Source organism: Falco punctatus (assembly GCF_963210335.1).
Source record: "Falco punctatus genome assembly, chromosome: 2".
NCBI classification, from domain to species: Eukaryota; Metazoa; Chordata; class Aves; order Falconiformes; family Falconidae; genus Falco; species Falco punctatus.
In genome coordinates, this window is record NC_137581.1 from 69441877 (window position 1) to 69461025 (window position 19149).

Genomic DNA, 19149 nt, shown 5'->3' on the forward strand with positions numbered 1-19149 from the left:
TCCCAGGAGTATCACTGTGGAGTGTGAGCATCAGCAACCTGGGCTGCAGCGTCCTGGCGTTATTTCCCTGCTCCACATCGAGCTCCATCTGGAGCTTCGCCAGGAGCATTGCTGTGATTCTGCTGCCATTTGAGAAGAGGGCTGCCAGAGGGCTGGCTATGCGTTCAGACTCCAGTCAGCCCTTCTCCTTTCACAGAGGTTTAACTGGCCCGAAGAGGCTTAACCAGTGTCTGTGTGACTGGACGGTGCTCTGATGTGGTGGAAAAGAAATGGAGTTGGTGTGCCAGTAAGAGCGTTTTACTGGGAAGGGGCAAGGCAGCAAGGCTCTCAATAAACGACTGGAAAATATCTCTTCACAAAGAGCTTTGATAGAGAAGAAAGGGAGGTAGAAAAATGTCAAACAAAACACGTGCGGGTTTATAATAAATAAACTAATTGATGTTTGGAAGTGCATTAATGAATAACAGAAAGAAATATCTGTAAAAGAAAATGAATGCTCAGAGCAGATAATTGATATGCTTTTTCTTTGCTGCATGCTGGTGTGGAGTCGTGAAAAGAATATTAAACATAGAAGATAAATGAGAATTTGTTACTTTAAAGCAGAGATCCTTAGGCCTTTGGATGTTTTATATGCTACAGGAAGAAACCCTGGGATCTTGTGAAGGAGTACAGGGTACTAATGGTACAAGCAGCCTAGGTCTAGGAATACTCTGTCATTTCTAAATTCAGAGGATAATGAGGTGTATCATCACAGCATGACCAGAGGATAGAAACAATGTGATGGGAACACGATACTCAAATTTCCTCCTTCAAGATCTACTGCAAATGGAACACTGAGGTGGCTTTTTGGCCATCACCCACCTTTGGGATACGGGCTGATAGATTTCACTGAAGGAATTTGTCTCCAGCAGTATCCTGACCATTAATGGCACACTCACAAAATGGGTTTTGTTGAACTGGTGCGTCCTTTGCTGCTGGTTAGTTCCACATCAGCATAGTCAAACAAAGGTGCTTTTAGGAGGACTGGGTGTCTTTGTTAGTTTTTGGTTTTAATTCTCATTGTGACTTTGATTTTGGTGGAACGTGATTCTGTAGAAGCAAAATTGAAAACTCTTTCTACATCTGTTTGTTGTTCTCCTGTGAAATAGATGTGTGTGTGCACCTGAACCTATGTGTACCTGGGCTTCTGCTCTGAATACCTGTATGCAGATACATGTTTAAACACACACATTTACAACTCAGATTACTTTTCCACAGTATTTTAAGCATTTGAGAGCTGGTAGATTTGGAGATTTTAGCCACTAAAGAGGTAGCGTAAAAGCTCCAAACCCAGAAAATACCAGGAGATAAGCAAGTGACCTATTCCACTTCCAGATCCCCAACCAACCTGTGCCAGAGGTGCAGGCTGATTTTGCAGAGTTGCTTGAGGCAGCAGCTGCTGTGGGAGAAGCTCACATGGAGGCTGAGAAAGCAAAGAAACCTAGGTTAAAAACAAACCAAAACAACTTTATTTATCAGTTTGGCTCCTTTAAATTTTAGGTTTCTTCTAATGCCATGGCTTTTGTGTAAGTCGTTTTGAATTGCTAAGCTGCATATGTGGCACATGCTTTACACCGTCTGCTTATTTTGATGACTCGGTGTGAAGTTACCTGAAGAGCAGTAGGTTGACTGAGCCTGTGCATGGATAAATCCTGCTGTGTGCTCGGTGTTCTTGGCAATGGAGTGTTAGACTCTGCAATCAGCTTTGTTGGTGTAGCTGCAAGAAAAGTACTGGTGAGTTCTCACACACTACAGATCATCCCCATTTGAAGTATTACAATGACACCTAGCTAGAAATTATTATGGCCTGGCTAAATTCCAGCAGGAGCCAAGGCTGTTCTTGTTGACTACAATGGCAGTAAAATTAAACTGATAAGGAGGATCTGGGCAAAGATAAAAGTAAATGAGACAGATTATGGATCTGTGCTCCAATGAACAGAGCAACAGAACCGAAGAGCTGTTCTAAACCAGCTGGAACTCCCTTCATATGGGCCAAATAACTGCAAATTTAGATTCACTCATTGGCTTTTCTTCCAGACCAAGGCAGAGAAAGAGTGTATAAGGTGTGCCCAACTCAAGGCTGGAGCATTCTGAGTCTTGATGAGACCATTATTACTCATCTAAGTGTAGAGGGGCCTCATATTGCTCAGGCTGATGCCCGCAAATCTGAAGACAGACATCCTCATTTTCACAACAGATTGAGGCAGCAGGTCGCACGGCTAGTCCTGCTACTCATTTTCCAGTGTATATGTGGCTGCACTAGAACCTTGTGTCTTGTATGTTACCATTTCAGATTATGCACTTCATTGTCAATGACAAACACGTATCATCTATACCTCATAAATAACTGTTAAATCAGCAACTGCGGTATATAGGCACACATTCTGTTAACTTGGCTAAATTAAAAATAACGCAGTAACCCAGAAATGCCACTCACATGCTGGGTCCGACTTGGGTGTGTGGGAAGATTTTGGTGAGCTCCTGGATGATACTGAGGGTGTCCGACTAGCGCTGAGGATTGAGGCACCAATATCAAGTGCATTAAAGTGCTGTTCAGGATCCAAGCTGGCACCATTGTCCTAAAACAACCCCCCAAAAAAGGGAAGAGCTATTGCATCTGTCGGGGTAAAAACATATTGAAATGCAACTAGCAATGGCTGCACACCCGGTTCTTTGGCTGGCCTAAAATGGCTTGAGCAGAACTAATCCCAGGTAGGCCAGCAGAAGACCTAGGCACAGGTGTCAATGTCCCTTCCAAACAGCATCTAACTACTGCATTGTACAGGGAGCTATCACTGAATTGGAAATAAATAGCAAGCTGCTGCCATAGTAATTTTGTGCCTTCAGATGTTTTTCTGAATCTTTCTTCTGTGTTCAGTTGGATGTGACAGCAGCTGCAACCTCTGTGAGACACTCGGCCGTGCTCTGAGGAGGAGCTTTTCTTTCTTCCCTCAGCAGATCACTGAGATGCAGCCAAGGAGGCTGGTTGCCAGAACATGTCCAAATGAATCTTTAAACTGTAGTACCTTGCCAAGGAAAGGTGGAGATATCTCACATTGCTCCTGCCCATGTTCCACTTGATTTGTGGCTTTTAATGATCCCCAGGTTTATCTTTTCATGATCTTACCCGATTTACGTTAAAATTATTCAAGTGAGCAATGAATTCTGAAGTCAAGGGGATCCACCCAGAAGGACAATGCCGGAGTCTTTGGTGATGGTAATAAAGGAAGAAGGTTGTGATTACTACATATAATAATGAAAAAAAGCTTTTCTCATTGTACCTTTAGTGCTGAGGACACAACCTCTGAGGACACTTCTTCCAAGCCCATCTCCTGCCTCCTTTCCACCCGAACATCTGCATAACTGAATGGAAAATAAAATTCTATGTTATGTCAACAATATCAACGTGGTATGTTTATATTTCCTAAAGTATGCCTTAAGCAAGCAAAGGAACATATTATTGTAACAGCTGAAAAATCACTGAAGTCAAATGCTTCTGAATAACCTTTGAGAGACTGTTTTAAGTTTCAGGTTTTCCTCTGTTCCTATCTTCTTGAAGTCAAGAACTATATTAAAGAAGTATATATAAAGGTCAAGTTCACATCCTACAACTACTTTATGACTTCATTGGAAAGCTTCCACACATCTCTTTAAAGACAACATAAGGATTAGAGGAAGGGAATAGTTAAGGGACCTGTCTACTCTCTCTGTTTGCACGAAATGGAAAAACGTTAAGTTTGTCTGCCCCTAAACTCATGATTGAGAAATCAAGCTTAGCATAAAGTAAGGTTTATTCTGATAATTTTTCAACAATGAACATATTTTCTTCAGAGAGTTCAGGCTTAATTTTTTTGTTATGTAAAAGACATTATGTTTTTAAGAGATAATTGCTGGCAGTCATGAGGATGCCCTTATCTTACTGTCCTTTATGTCCCCGTCCATTGATAAGATTTTCCATACCTTACCACCATGTGTGTGCACACAATGAACTCTGGCTTGGAGTTCCACTGGTGGTAGGTGATATAGTAATGGGTCTGGAGCCAGATCCACTGCTGTCCTTTGGTCAGAAACCGATAGCAGCACGACTTCCCCTTGCCAAACTGCATCACTGTCAGCAGAAAATACACACAGCTTGTAGAGCAATTTCCAACGTGAAAATGACATGAAATGTGAAAAGAGTGACAAAAATATCTGTGGCCCCATCAGTTCTCAAGGGAGACAGGAGTCTAGGCACCTTTTGAGTGAGTGGTTCTGTCAGTCTTATGGTACAAAGATCAGCAGGTACCTTCTTCTGACACTTCGAGTGGTACATTCCTATACAGTACAATAAACCTTAAGTGTGGACACTAATGCATTAGTGTCTGCTACAATTTAAACATAGATCTTACTCTGGTTTATGTGCTGATCACATACTGCTTAATTAGGCATCTGGGATTAATTTCTAAGTTACCATCTTACATTCTATAGCAGAAAAGTACAAGGATAAAAATGCTTGAAAAGATGAGTATTGTGTGCAGATGGATTCAGAATGAAGTGAGTATAGGAGATAACGTTGTGCAATGACAAAAATAATTTGAAACGGAAAGAAAATTCCCAGACTGGCAAGCATTCAACCTGCAATAAACTGGGGTGTATTGAAGGTTTTAAAGATTCACCGACAAAATTAATCTCTGCTTTTCATCCCCGGTGATTTCAAGGTGTTCCCAAACATGCACATATTTCACCTTTCTATATTTTATTAAAATATCAAAACTAATGTTGACAGGATATTTTCAGGACACCCAGAGGTGGTAAGCTGAGATGTTCAGCCAGTTCTGCAAGGAAATATTTGAAAAGCATTGCCCCATTTTCTTTACTTAGCGGAAGAGTTTTTCAATTAAATTTTAATAGACTACATTTAAATAATCACAGGTAATCCCAAATACATGGTGAACAACATTAGGGTAAACAAGCCTCAAGAATTTTATAAAATAAGATCTCCTCTGAGGTTGCTTGAACTATTCCTGCATATTCTTTACTAATAAAGCAGGGGTCTAATCTGGCATATTTTATCCATCCAGTGAGTCTTGTTGACTGCTTTTGGGGATACAGAAGGTAAAAATTGTATTTTTCAGAGCTTAATAAGTCTGGCTCAGATGCCGATCAGCTGCAGTGCCCCCAGTCTGCTACAACTCCGCTAAAACATACAGGCGTGAGGTAAGGGTCAAACCTCCCCTCCCAAGTTTAAACCAATTTTAACTGAAACTACATTGCACTGAAAAGAGATGTCCCAGTGACTCCACAGGAACCTGGGCCATGTGATACTCACAGTGTTCATGGCACCTTGCTAGCAGCTCTAGGTCATCTATATGGTAATAGTCGTAGCCAGAAGTACCCAGCACTTCAAAAGGCAAGTATCCTATAATCGGCGGTGCTCTGCGGTTAGGCACAATGTAAGTGAATTCATAAACCACAAAACAAGCATTTCTGCATGTTGACGTGGATATGCAAAAAATCCAGATCTGCTCTCGCTCGTTGGTACACAGTTATCCACCCCACGGGACCAGATCCTGACTTTCCCCACTTTATGCCTGGGATGCCCGGCTGGGCATGGCAGTGCTGGTGGGCACTGTCCCTCCAGGACAAGCCTATGATGACCCCATCTTTCCAGGGAAAGTGTGGTTATGGAAAGCAACTCAGCTTCTCAGGGACCTTCACAGAGGAACCGGCTGTGTGAGGGAGCCATTCCCTGGCCGTTCCTTGGTCAGGGGCTCTACTATGGCTCCTGCAGTCCCTGCACAGGGGAATACGCATGGTGAGGCGATAGGAAGCCACCGTCTGCCAGGGCTGGGTGGGTAGGAGGGGAGATCATCTGTGCCGCTTCCCTCTGGGTGCCTGCAGAACTACTCTGTGGCATGCTGAGGCAGTTGCTTTGTACCTTTGCTGGCACGGTTGTCTCAGGCCAGCATAGACTTTCCCTCTGTAACTCAGTGGGAATTACACATAGTCAACGGCTGGATCTGGAAAGAATGATTTCTGCAGCTGTATAATAATTAGATCATTTTGCCATGTGACAGACTTTGGTCCACTGATATTTTAAAGGAAACAAGAACAAACTAATCTCAAATTTTTCCTGAGAAACTTCAAAGACTGATAAAAATAAATGCAAAAATAAATGTAAAATAGTCAACATCAGCTTTTGTAGGAATTTCAGTGGCAACCCTCCTGTTCATGTGACTTAGACATGAAATGGAATGCTATTTGAAATAATTGCGCTCACAAAAATAGCAGTAGATGAGCACCACACATAACCAGGAGTGCTTTTCTTGTCACCAACCTGTGATCCAGGAATAAAAATTTCCACTCCAGACTGTGTCTTGATGTGAATTCCTCTAGAGGTTCTTCCACGATGCACATCTCCTGTATGGTGAAGAAAACTGACTTACTGAGAGTTGCAGCTTCATTCCTCTGCTTCATCTAGCTTTCGTGAGCTATAAATACACGGTGTGTAAGAGGAGAAAACAGAGGATTCACACGTTTCCTGGCAATTCCAGAGAGCGATCTATTGTGTTTATCAATGCCAACATTTTTGCAGGAGTTGAGGAGAAGAACTTGTGATGCACATGGGCTTAAGAGCTGAGGCTGTTCCTTGGGGTGCCACAGCATTTATGGCTTTGTGCCTGGGTGCAATGGCTGTGCTGCCTGTGGCCCCGAGAAGCAATGCCCCTTCCCAGCATCCAGCCTGTGCTCGGTCCCACCTGGGTTTGCCATGTCTTTCCTCACTCTCTTTAAATTACTAAATATAGCCAGTGCCCTTGCCTGGCCCCTTTGGATGTTTGCCCTCTGAGCCCTCTTTGAGAAAGGGGGATGCTGTCCTTTCTGCTCAACAGCTGTGGAGGAGTAAATGGCTTTTCAAGCAGGCAGCCTGCACAGGGCCCGCCAGGTGGGTGAAGGGCAGTGGTTTTGCCTTGCGCTGCACTCCCGCAGTGAAGAAGCTGGCCTTTCAGACTCACCGTAGCCCTCGGTGCTCATGAGAATGATGAGTGAATTACAGGAGGCAGGACACAGGGCTGTCTGTGAGGCAGGGCATCCTTGCCCCAAAGGATAAGGATCAGGAGGCAGTTGGCAGTGATTAGTGGTTGGGTGGAGGTGGGAAGGGCAGGAAGGACGGCACCACGGTGCATGGCTGTGCATGGTCTGAGGCTGGCCACGTGCCCCATATCTGGCTCCCAGCCTGCTCGCAGCTCCCCTCTGCTGACTTCTCTTTCACAGACAGTTTGCAGGGGAAACTCCAGCTCCATGAGCTGCCTAGAGTCAGCCTGGAGACCTCTGGCCTGGGACTTCCCAGCATCAGTGCTCAGGATTTGGTGGCGTCCAGGGTTACTGCGTCCCCCATGTCTCTGCTGCAGGAGGGTCTCCATCACCACTGATAAGGACAGCCTGCCCACTGGCCCCCAATGCTGCTGTCCCTCTGCTCCTTGGTGCCATGTGTCCCTGCGTCATGCAAGTGCTCAGCGACACCCTCCCATCATCTCCACTGCCGCTTCTCTCTCTGCTGGCCCTCTTGGGGAGAGAAGTCTTTCAGACCACCAATGTTTTAAACCCTCTTGGGACCAGAGGACAAGCTGAGGTGTGCTGCCATCAAGCATTTCTTTGATACATATCAACACTCACAAAACTGATTCAATTTGCTGGCTGTACAGAGGCAAAGAGCCTCAGATTCCTCCCTCTCTAAAGCCTCAGATTCCTCCCTCTCTCCCTCTCTAGTTTACACCAAAATCCATGTTGGTGCCAAGAACGTACTCTAAAATCCAAGGCGCAACATGCAAACATTGCTGTGTGCAACCAAAATGCTGGTTCTGCCTGACTTAGCCAGTCAGAGCAATATTTTTGCCTCATTTTAGAGGAGGAAGTCAAGAGCGGGGGTTAAGTGAGTCACTCAGGTGAACTGAAGAGATTGCTGTCTAGGATTTTGTGGCATTTAACACTTTCTCCAGGTTGTTCAGCAGCTGCTTCCTCGCTAACACTGGGCACCTCATTGCCATGTGCAGCCCATTTCGTTTCCCTGTTTATGTTGAGATGTTAGCTACCCAAAAGGCAAGGGAATTTGCTTTCAGAGTTCCCAGAGAACCTTAACTCCAGCCCCTACTGCCAACATGATTCCTGTGGTTAAGATTTATGGGAAGTGTCCTCACTTACCCAGAAGGGACTGTACTTGCCTGCTGGGGCCATGAGTCACTTGAGAGTGCCCTGCAAGTCCCAGAGAAATACTGGAGCCAGGACAAGGGAGCAGTGATTTCATACCGCCTAGGTCTCAATTCTCTTAACCTCTGAGGATGGGACACCTGATGCGGCAGCTCGTATTTGTTAATCAGGGAAGCGCAGTGCCAGGCACAAGGTTGGGTGGTCTATCTTCATTCCCACAAGTGGCTATCTTACCACCAGGCTTTGGGGAGGAGGGAAACTAGCAGCGATCACCCAAAGACACTGAGGGACACAGGTGAAAGTGCTGGTGGCCGTCTGTACACTGTCCCATTGCAGGAACAGAAAGCAGCAACAGAGAGCCCAATTTCAAAGTGACTCTGCAATCCCTAACACAAAGAAGGTTTCCATTTCCCATGCAAGGGGGGCAGAAGTGACACTGCCTCTGCAGATCCCGGCTGACACTGATAATCCTCTTCACTAGATTTTTATGCATGAAATGTGATATCTGTAATCCATTCAATTAGCAAAACGAAGAACTTTGCATTGTCACCCCGTCTGAAAGTGTTTTGAGAAGCTCTGAAATGAATGGGACCCAGGGTACACACTTACCTTTAAAAACTGAGGCGTTGCCAAACGAACAGTAGCAACAAAGCAGATCTGCTTTCCTGGAGATGTTCTGTAAGCCCTTGGGACAGCCTCGTCAAAGCCATTGCAAGTGGAGTTAGGCACTAGGTAGGGAAAAAAACAGGATCCAGAGTCATGCCTCATATGAGATTTATTCTCTCTGAATATTTTGCACATTTGAAGTGTACTAATACTAATTTTATTCAGAGAAGTGCTCTAAAAGCTTTTAAAGCTGATATGCATATATTTAAACCCAAGTCAGTCATGTTAGGCAGAAAGACATCAGAGCTTAACTTCAAGTATGAATCTTATAGGTTAATCCTGATAAAAATAAGGCCAAACCTTATTACAGAGCATAAACCAGCTTTCTGGAAAGAAACCCCAAGCATCCAATTCCTCTTTTTCACCACTCACAAGAAAAAATATATGCTGTAGCATGCCTAGTGTCCTAACTTCCATGAGGCAGTGAAAAAAAACATTGGCAAGGGAGGGAGCTGCAGAGAGTTTATCAAGTCATTGTGGCTAAACACCTGGGCCCACGGCCAGCCAGGCTTCATCGAGGTAGCAGGGGGCTGCTTGTGATTCTCAGCTGCTGAAATGCACCTTCCTCTTCTGCGTCTAAGGAGAACCGTCCCCAGTGTGCTCAAGTTCTCCTTGTTTTAAAGAAGAGCAAAGAGGACACCATGTATGGCACTGGCTTCCAGAACTGGGCATCTCTGGTGAGCCTACAGATGGCCTGCTGTGTCCTGAAACACTGGGTAGAGGGAAAAGCTGGATGCCATGTGGCTACGGATTTTGTGAATGGTTTTTTTATCTGCATCTTTCATGATTGCATGGCTCTTGTGTAGCTTTGAGAGCCCACTGGCACCTCCTGCAACAGAGATGCATTGCCAAAAGAATGTGTTGCCTTAAGCTAGCCCACAGTCCCATGTTAGAATGACATCATGCAAATTCTCCATCCAAATTCGAGCTGTTTAGAGATAGTAATCCTCCTCCCACAGCAGTGAAAGAAAACTGTGTGCTAAGCTGCAGTGGGAACTGGGCTGGCCCCGCGGACTCTTGCCTTTCCCAGCCATCTTCCTTCCCTGGGGGCCGAGAAGGTCCCATCTAGGAGCCAGAGTGCAGCAATATGAGTTAATCTAATGCTAACAGGGATTAATGCTAATATGAAACCATCTTTCCTTACTATTTGGCGGCTATATGCAACTTCATGAAGTTTCCTATAGTCTTGCGCAGGACAAAGCAGGAATAAGCATGTCCATTCCTGTGAAAATGAAGAGTTTTCGCTTCTCTATCTGGGGAGGAGATAACTGGCAATTTTTATTTTGAGGTGCCTCTGCTCTGGGCTTTAGTTCCCGAGTACAAATTGTAGAGATGGAAGAAGTCTCAATTTACCACATGAGCTTTTGGAACCCAGTTCAACCTATTAAAAGCCTTAGAATAACAATACATAGCTGATAACAAGGATAACAGGGTATGAGACAGAAAAATAAGTACTCTGAAGAGAATTCACACCTGTGATTAACTGGTCTAGGTCACTGTGTGCACAATCTATATCGCACCAAAAAGGGGAAGAAAGATTCCTCATCTGAGAAGGCAGCACAGATGGGAACATCCACAGAGATTACAGCCCTCTCTTGCAGCTGAGCCTGGAGGGCATGGCTGGCTGGTTAGTGAGATGAGATAAAAATACGGGCAAAATTCTCCTCCTTTTTACCAGCAAAGCACACTTGCTCTGGGGACTTCTTAGGAATATGTATTCCCGTTCTGCTCCTGGGGTTATGTGCATATATGTGGGCTTCTGTGGGATTATTAATACAAGAGGTGGTAAAAAAGAAGAAAGAATTAGGAGCTACAGGAGGCAGGAGAAGCCTGAGTAAAGAGTTACTGGTTCCTCTTTGGTATGATTGTTTTGTGCAAGTCTGTCAATTTCTGTAGCCAGTCCTGTTTAAAAATGAATGGGATTGCTATAAACCCACATTAAGGGCATTGTAAAAACATACTTCCAAGCTAATATGTTGTCACATTTGTACTCAACGGGGCCGTTTCTCTCTGTAATAGCCAAGTGCAGTAGCAAATGATTGCAGGATGGGCTCTAAGATATGAAAATTTAAGAAGTACATTCGAGCCTCTGAAGTACAGGTATGATAAGTTAATGTAGTTAGTGAAGCCCTGGGCTTGCAAATGACACCAGTTGCAGAAGAAAGTGGAGACCGAGCGGAGACCAAGTCGCATCAAAAAGACCAGATGGCTTTTTTACTTCAGCTGTTTGATGTAAACAGCCATGAGCCTTAGATGCATTCCCAGAAGGCAGCAGAATACATCCCTGAATGTGGCACTTACAAAAGAGAATTGTATTTCCAAGAGGTAAATGCAATACTAAAAGGGTAATAATTATGGTACAGGACAGCTGTGTAGTAAGTTTGGGATTTCATCACAACATTTGGGCATGTTGAACTTAAGTGGCAGTGAAAGAATAAGCCCAAGGAGATGAGACAGAGCTGGCCAGGCTGAAAGTCATCCTGTCTTGCAACAGCTACTGTTCCATCTCCATACTCAGCTGCCTTTGGCAAAGTCCCAGAGCATTAAAAGCCTCGATGATGTAGGCAGGTAGCCACCACCTTGCAATGTACATCTCTACCTGAAAATAACAACTACAATAACTGAAACCGCCCCCCCACTCCCCCCATTTGTTTCTGAATTACTTTGCTGCCTGTCTTATTTTGTTGATACCTGTTTTTTCCACAGCTCTATCTGCACAGCCTATTTTGCTCTGCTCTTGCAGCTGGTCAGCAAATTTCAACTTTTTTTGCTCATGAATTTTAAAGTGTAGTTAAAAAAGAGATCATTACATGAATTAAAAAAAACAAACACACCAAACCAAACCTGGGGTAATCTTTTAAGCACGTCTTCTGAAAAATCCTACTTTATAATTCTTCAAGTCTCTTTAAAAGAAACACACAACATCCTGAAGTAGCAACGTTCAGTAGCAAACCTTCTGAGAGCACCACAGAAAAACAGTCAAATGGAAAATATAGGATGAAGTCTGAGGCTATGATGATACTAGTATTTATGAGTCAAATACAGGTCTTGGAGTGCTTTTGTCAGAAGGCATCTGATGAAAATGTTAAGCTGGCCATAAACAGGTGGGCTCAGGTAAATGAGGGCACGTGTGTTTCACAATTAAACGATCTATGCAAAATATCTTGAATAGGGAATTAGAAGGTCGTGTGACAAAGCTAAATGCACAATCAGAAAGGCAAAACAGTTGTCTTATATGTATTGGTTAGCTGATGCTCCTCAGCATGACTTTCAACAAGTTTTGCTGTTACCTACCAGACCTGCTGCTCCTAAAGCTACCACAGAATTCTTTTGTAGAAGTCTTAAATTAACTGCAAGTATCGTGTAAGAAGATAGAAAGAAACTGATTTGCCTATATAGTGGGGAAGGGTGGGTGTTGTTGTTATTTGATTTATTTTAGAAGAACAAAACACCAGGACACTAAGGACAAGATGTTAAAAATAAGGAATATATAAAAGGAACCTAGCCCTTAACTACCACAGACAAAAAGATTTTTATCCTCAGGGATACAAATCATGCCACAAAAAATGAATGAAAATGTGTTTAAAAATCCCCAGATGCCACATTATTCAGTTAATAATAGTACAGCAGTCAGTTGCTTGGTCATCTTCTTTTAACTTAGGATGTTTAAAACATATTCTTCCTATAACAGCAAACCTCTCATTTACACCATTTGAAACAAGAAATCCCTCCTTCCTCTTTTGTCGGTAGATGTTAATGTTTAAAGAACCAGTCTCAGCGACTGTCAAACAAACTGAACAGTGATTTCAAAAATTACAAGTCAAACAGAGCAGCATAAATTCAAGATTGTTTCATGTAAATAAATTCAGACCACAGATAAACAGGATATTCACCAATTAATATATATAATGAAGAAACCTAAAATGCTAGTGACAAGCCAGGCTGCACTCAGTAGCTTCAGCAGAGTAACAGTGACGGTGTCCATACATCATTTGTCTACTTTGATTTACTCTCTCCTCTTTCCTCCTCCTGTTTCTCCCCTCACTGTCCTGTGTTGATGCGAACCCCAAGTAAATTCCTTAGGACAGGAATGGTGCCTTTTTTCTTCACTGCCCATAGAGAGCCTGGCATAAGAGCTGCATATTGCTAGCTGCAGCTCCTACAATATCATTAATAGCAAATAATAATATGCAGCTGTCGGTTCTGATCAAAACATTCATTTCAGTTTGAGTTATTCTTGTTATCAGATGATTCTACATATGCTTACACAGGCTCAAGATCAATGTATCTTCTGTATAAATCTGTTTATTTCTTTTAAAAAGGAATTTAGATTGGATTAATTGTACTGGGAGTGAAAAGATTTTTTTTTTCTCCTCAGCATAATAATTTTCCTGATGGTTATTCTTATCTCTGAGAGATATATCAGCTAACAGTAGAGTATCTGCTATTATTAGCATCCAGTAACCAGATACTTCCTGAGTTTCCATGTAATTGGGAACAAAAATGCACAATTTAAAATTCCACTCTAATATTTAATTATATTACTTGATTAGGAACTCTTTTCACATGATGGTTATTGCCTCCTTTGAGAGGAAAACTTCAGGCATTGTGGATGAAAGGATGGATCTGCCACTTTAAAGATGCTGGCAATCTTTTTCTATATGGGTGAACACTTTGAAAGGCAGGACTATGGCTTTGTCCCTTTCAGGAGTTTTTAAGCAAGTATGTCACCTCAGAAATAGGATACCAAAACCAATATTTGGTTATATAATTATGGGAGATCTTTTCTGTTTACAAATGTAAAACAATTTTCACAGGAGGGATATATCCAGCCCACCTTATCTTTTCTTATCAGAGCGAGCTATTAAGCGGCTTTGTAAAATAATTTATTCTCACTTAATTTGACATTTTATACAGGGAGGTAAGCATTTCCTTGGATTTTTTTGAGGGTTGTCCTTATTACTTGCCTCTCTTCTCAGCCACTGCATTGTTTATTGGTGATGCTGAGATGACTGTCCCTTAGCAGGTACGACTGGCCAACAGGTACAGGGATGGCACTCAGCTCCCTTTAGATGCTTGCATATATTAATCTCTCTTATTAAAATCTGGATTACAGGACCAGAACCTGAAATATATAAAAATATTGGGAAGGATTCCTATCTGCAAATAAAAAAACCCCTTTATGCTCTGAAAGCGAGTAGGCATTTCTCACAGAAGCAGAGAGGGAACTCCACCTTCCTCTTCTGAGTGGCCCATGGTCCGCCTCCCATCTCTGAAGAGACTCCTGAGTCTTCATGTCAGGTTACAGTCCTGCTATTCTCATTGAAGCTTAATTAATGATGATTATATAATCCTCCCAAATGGAAAATCAAATCTCTTGTATTTGATTTAGCACAGCCGATGACTCATGCAGTCACTGTGCACAGCTTGCATTACTGTTTCGCTGCTCTCGCTTGGGCACAGCTAATTCGAGGGGGGTTCACTGATGTCCAGGCAGCTCATGTCACATCCCTGGTGTAGATACAGCTACAGAAATGTCCTTGCAGCAGGCATTATGGAGTACAGCTTCCTGCATTCCATCCCTGGGACCAGCCCAAGCATGGACCCTCTTACTAACCCTGGCACTGGGCTGTGCAGCTCCTCTGGCCTCCAGCTATAGCAAAGCCCAGGAGCTCTAGGGACGAGGATCTTCTGAAAGACCGAACACATTCTGTGACACATGTGAACTTTCCTGGGCAATATCTGGGGGCTGCACATGCATCTCTCTGCCCCTTCTGGGATGGGGAAGATGGCAGTGAGTGCTCCTCGGGGGGAGCAGCATGGGTTTCATGTAGGTTGTGTGTGATCTGGCTCCCTGATGGCAATCCTGGTGACAAGTCACCTTGGTAGATATCAGGTACATTTTCTATTTTAGCAGAAAAAAATTTCTCTTTGGCATCTCAGTATAATGGCCTTTAAAGCCCCAGAGCTCCCCCTAAAGTTAAGGAGAGCAGCTAAGCCCCTAACTGGCTTTCTAAACCTCAATCCTTCACATTAATCCATTCAAACCCATCCCTATATGATGTTCTCAGCCATAAGTCACAAGGTGATTAACGGAGAAGGTACAAGGGAGGAGGAAGGGGGGAAAGCTGACCGGGACCCCAGCACACATGCCTCCCTTCCCCCAAGCACCAGCATTCTATAAGCAATGAACAATAATAAAATGATCTAAGAAGATGATAATTCAAGGGAAGTTATGCAAAAGGTTATGTGGAAGTAGAATAAAGCTAGTGACATTTTTGTTAAAGAGGGCAAAAAAGGACCTACCAGTTCTTCAAAACATTAGCGAAGGTTAAGTGAGAAGGAAAGGTGAAAGATTCTTTAGGACTGCCACTGCCACGACCTACATTAATGAGAATGGAATAGTTAAGTATCCTGATGGGATACAGCCTACCCAGGGATAAAAGAGCTTCCCCGGCCACAGAGGCTCTGGCGTCCCTACGGCAGGAATGTGCAGGCAGGGTGGACTCAGAGTACGTTCAGCAAACCATTGGAAACAAAGGTAGAACTTGGTGTTGGGTGACTAAAAAGGAATGGCAGAGATTTTTATTTAGAGAAGAACATCCTGTATCAGTCTCCCATGTGTAAAAACATGCTCACACTTCCACTGCTGTGAAAAGCTACAGGGAAAAGCATTCTTGAATACGTTTATAAGGAACGTCTCCTGCTAATTAAGCTTAATTTGCAATTTCTGTCTTTCTCCCCCAGCAAACTCTTTTCTTATCTTTAGCTTAGCCTCCTTCCTTCACAAACACCTCCAAAAAACAGGATTCGGGGCCAGCTGATCCTATGCTGGTATGATGAGTGCTGGCCTGTGAGCGATATGTCTCTCCCCCCCTACCCTTCCTACCACTGTCTTTCTCACCTGCTTGGCCTCACACCTGGAGAGGGGCTGGCTGGGGAACAGGTATTTATTTCATGGGAGGAAGAGAGCAATTACTGGCAGATCTGGCAGGTGACAGCCCTGGGGTGCATGGGCTGAGAGGACAGTGCCCGATAACGGGGCATCCTGGGGTGTGGGAGGCCAAGCAGAGGAACCCAGCCCACTGCTGCGCCCATCAGACACTCAAAGTTGTCCATGCCACAAGTTCCCATGCCAAAGCACAGCTGCTTGCACCCAGTCCTGGGGCTGAAAAGCTGCCCAAGGGGTGGCTGCATTCATACGGTGCTCGCTTGAGCTGATGTCCCCCGTGCCTTGCTCAGGGTGCAGCTGTCTGACGCAAGAAGCCCGGTGGAGCTAACAACAGCCACTTTGGAGGCTTGCACCTTCCTCCAGCTGCTCACTCTGTCCTTGGCTCAAGGTTATCAGCTCCTAAGCAAACAGAGTTTGCTGCTGCTACATCACGAGTCCAGTGCACTTGCTTCCACCTTTGCTGGGTGCTGGATTAGAAGCCAGGCTGGCGGAGGAGGGCAGAGGAGGCCATGGGGGTGACCCCCGGCCAAGGGGGAGCTGTGCTAGGGACGCACTGGTGAAGCAAGTATTTCTAAGTATTTCTGCCAGACTCTGCACTGAGCTGGGGAAACTAAAGTCAGGATCGGCAAGCTGCTGTTCTGCAATGGGGAGATGGGAAGGGGGTCAGGAGGGACCATCTCACAGAGTGGGGGCAAGGATTGTCCTCTTCCTATTGACCAGAGGGTCAGACTGCAGCCCAGATGGAAATAAAGTGGAAGAGACAAAATAAAGCATGTTTAGAAAAAGGTGGCAAAGGTAAAAAAAAAAAAAGAATTGAAGCAGGAAGGACATGTCTTATTTGCAAGCTATAATCTGGGGTCTTTTGGAAAATGATTTGGTGTCTTCTGAAAGCAGTATGTTCCCATTTCGTTTGTATGCATTAAGCTAGGAAAGATATCTGTAATGCAAGTTTCATCCTTCTTCTGAGAAATAGCCACTGATACAAATCCTGGGTATGAAATCTTAACGGGTAAGAAGGCAATATTAAGGTCACACCAAAATAAAAGGCTGAAAATCCTTGAAGAAAATGGATCAGAAATTCCCCTGGTAGAAATCTATCCTTATGAGTCAGCACCTGAAATCCGGTTTCTGCTCTAGAAAACAGAACAGCTTGGTGTGCGCGTCTGTCAGGCAGTCGCATTTCGCTTCATTCAAACTAGAAAGCATACAGGCAGTTACATTTTTTTATACAAATAAAGCCTCAGTTCAGATGGCACCAAACAAGAAATACATATCTCCATCCTGCACGTAGGTTTCTATTCTAGTCATGTGGAGCAAGAGCAGAAAGTTAAATGGGGACAGGGACGTGTTTTTTTCACAGCGTGACGTGCGGTTTTTGGAAAGCACGGTGGGGAATTTTTTTGCTGAGGATGACCTATTTGGAACAATACCAGCAACTTTGGAAATGCCACTCTGGAGTTCAATCAGGCAAGTAACTAAAGCAAACTTGGGCAGGCAGGAGAAGGGAAAGTAATAAAAGTGTATTTCATTTCTGACACTAATGGCCGTGCAGCAATCTGCTAGGGAATGGGGGAGGTGAAAATCTGCTCTTCATCCCTTGAAAGATGGTTTCCCTAGACCTACTGTGGTGCATTAGTGACTATGCTGACTGTATTTCTTTCTTTTTCTTTCTGGAGAGTATTGGGTTCTGCAGTGCTGGAGAGGAATGTAAAATGGCAGCTGGAGAGGGAGGCAGGTGGAACGTCCTCAGCCACTCCAACACCAGGGGCAGGGGACCTCTCACCGCAGCAAGGGGTGGTGGGTGCAGGCACTCAGCTGCGTGGCGCTGCTGCCTTTCCCCAAAATTTTGCAGAGAAGGGTGAGAGGGCAGATTTGGCAGATTATCAGTTCTGGCTGTTTGTGTTTAATGCAAGCCAGCAGCTAAGGTAGCAAGCTTATTAGTTAGCTAACAGGGAGACTCTTAGCGCACAATATTAGTGAGTACAAACAAACCCTCCTCTGAAACTTCCATTATCTGCAAACTTACTCAAAGTCTAGAATCACTGCTAACAAGTGAAGGGCAGCAACAAAAGCAATTAACACAATTCCACTCTTCATAGGTAATCATCCAGATATTGTAAATCAGCTGCGAGAGCCGTGTGAAGCAGAATTTACTCCATAATGTTAAAAATAGTCCTTGCAGTTAAAAGCCTGTTTTGTTCAATGGAGCAACACTTATATTTTATTTTACACAGCTAAAGTATCATTTATACAATTAAAGCTTACCATTGCTGTAAGACCGAAAATTTCCTACAAATTTTATGTATTCATATGTTGGAAATTCCTTTGGGTTCAAACTTCCTCTCAGAAGATGACAATAAAACTCTAGTTCATTGTCAGCTGGATTGTTAAAAGAAGAAGAAGAAGAAATAAATATACTATTTAAGCTAAACACAACCAACAGTGTCTTCCAACCCCAGTCTTGCAAATGGCAGCACAAGAGCAGCTTGACGCCACTCAGAGTCCTATACACCAATGTGCTATACATTGCAGGATCAGAGCCTCTGCAGTGAAGCACCTTGCAGGGATGCAGGTTGCTCAGCGCCGTGCACAGGTCTGCCCGCAGCTCAGGGACAGCCTTCGAGAATACCTCCCCCTCCTCTTACGCCACCCTCATCACGGGAGTTACACTGCCATAGATTGGTGTAGCAAAGGAGAGTATTGGATCCTTCATTTATAGTTTTTTTCTAGTCAGGCATTTCATGACTCACAGCTGTTCTACATCTTCTGTTGGAAAACTATGCCTAATTACCTTCAAAATATCTATTACATTAACTTTGGCATATTAGCTATCAGCTGCAGGTTTTGTATATACAGTAGATTAAGCAGCTGTACATCTTACATTATTGTGTTTTCTGGTTTCCTACGTCTTACCTCCTAGAGTGAATAAGGATGAGGCAAGTAAAAGCATTTTTAAGAGAAACAAAATTCAAATTGAAAAAAAATTGCCATGATTTTACAGATACTTTTCAACCATAATGCAAGCCAAAGTTATGTGACATTAGCGTATCTCTGAACAGCATCTTACTTGAACAGGCTGAAATATCAATTAAGATGTGATATGTCTCCGGTGAACTCTCAGTTTCCATCGGCTAACCTATTTTCCTTAGCTGTCTCAAAAGATACGATATTTAATAATTAACATAACTGCAAGTAGTCTTAGCCTAGTAAAATAAAGGCAATGAGTTTCATTTAAAAATAGAACCAAAGGGTCATTCCAGGTTGCAAGATCCTTTTAAAAGGCTACAAACCTAACCTTTATATTACAC

The 19149-nt window shown here is 43.6% G+C and overlaps 1 protein-coding gene across 2 annotated transcripts in view; it reads right to left on the reverse strand.

The window, feature by feature from the left end:
* NPAS2 (neuronal PAS domain protein 2) overlaps positions 1 to 19149 on the reverse strand; it is a 168781-nt gene that overhangs the window by 17309 nt on the left and 132323 nt on the right. For both annotated transcript variants that reach the window (XM_080377286.1, XM_080377287.1), the window contains exons 7-15: positions 18107 to 18220; positions 8833 to 8951; positions 6356 to 6438; positions 5348 to 5454; positions 4000 to 4147; positions 3321 to 3402; positions 2477 to 2618; positions 1650 to 1756; positions 1388 to 1462 (exon numbers count right to left, since the gene is read on the reverse strand). In XM_080377286.1, coding sequence (XP_080233412.1) covers positions 1388 to 1462; positions 1650 to 1756; positions 2477 to 2618; positions 3321 to 3402; positions 4000 to 4147; positions 5348 to 5454; positions 6356 to 6438; positions 8833 to 8951; positions 18107 to 18220 — 977 coding nt within the window. The remainder of the gene's footprint in view (positions 1 to 1387; positions 1463 to 1649; positions 1757 to 2476; positions 2619 to 3320; positions 3403 to 3999; positions 4148 to 5347; positions 5455 to 6355; positions 6439 to 8832; positions 8952 to 18106; positions 18221 to 19149) is intronic.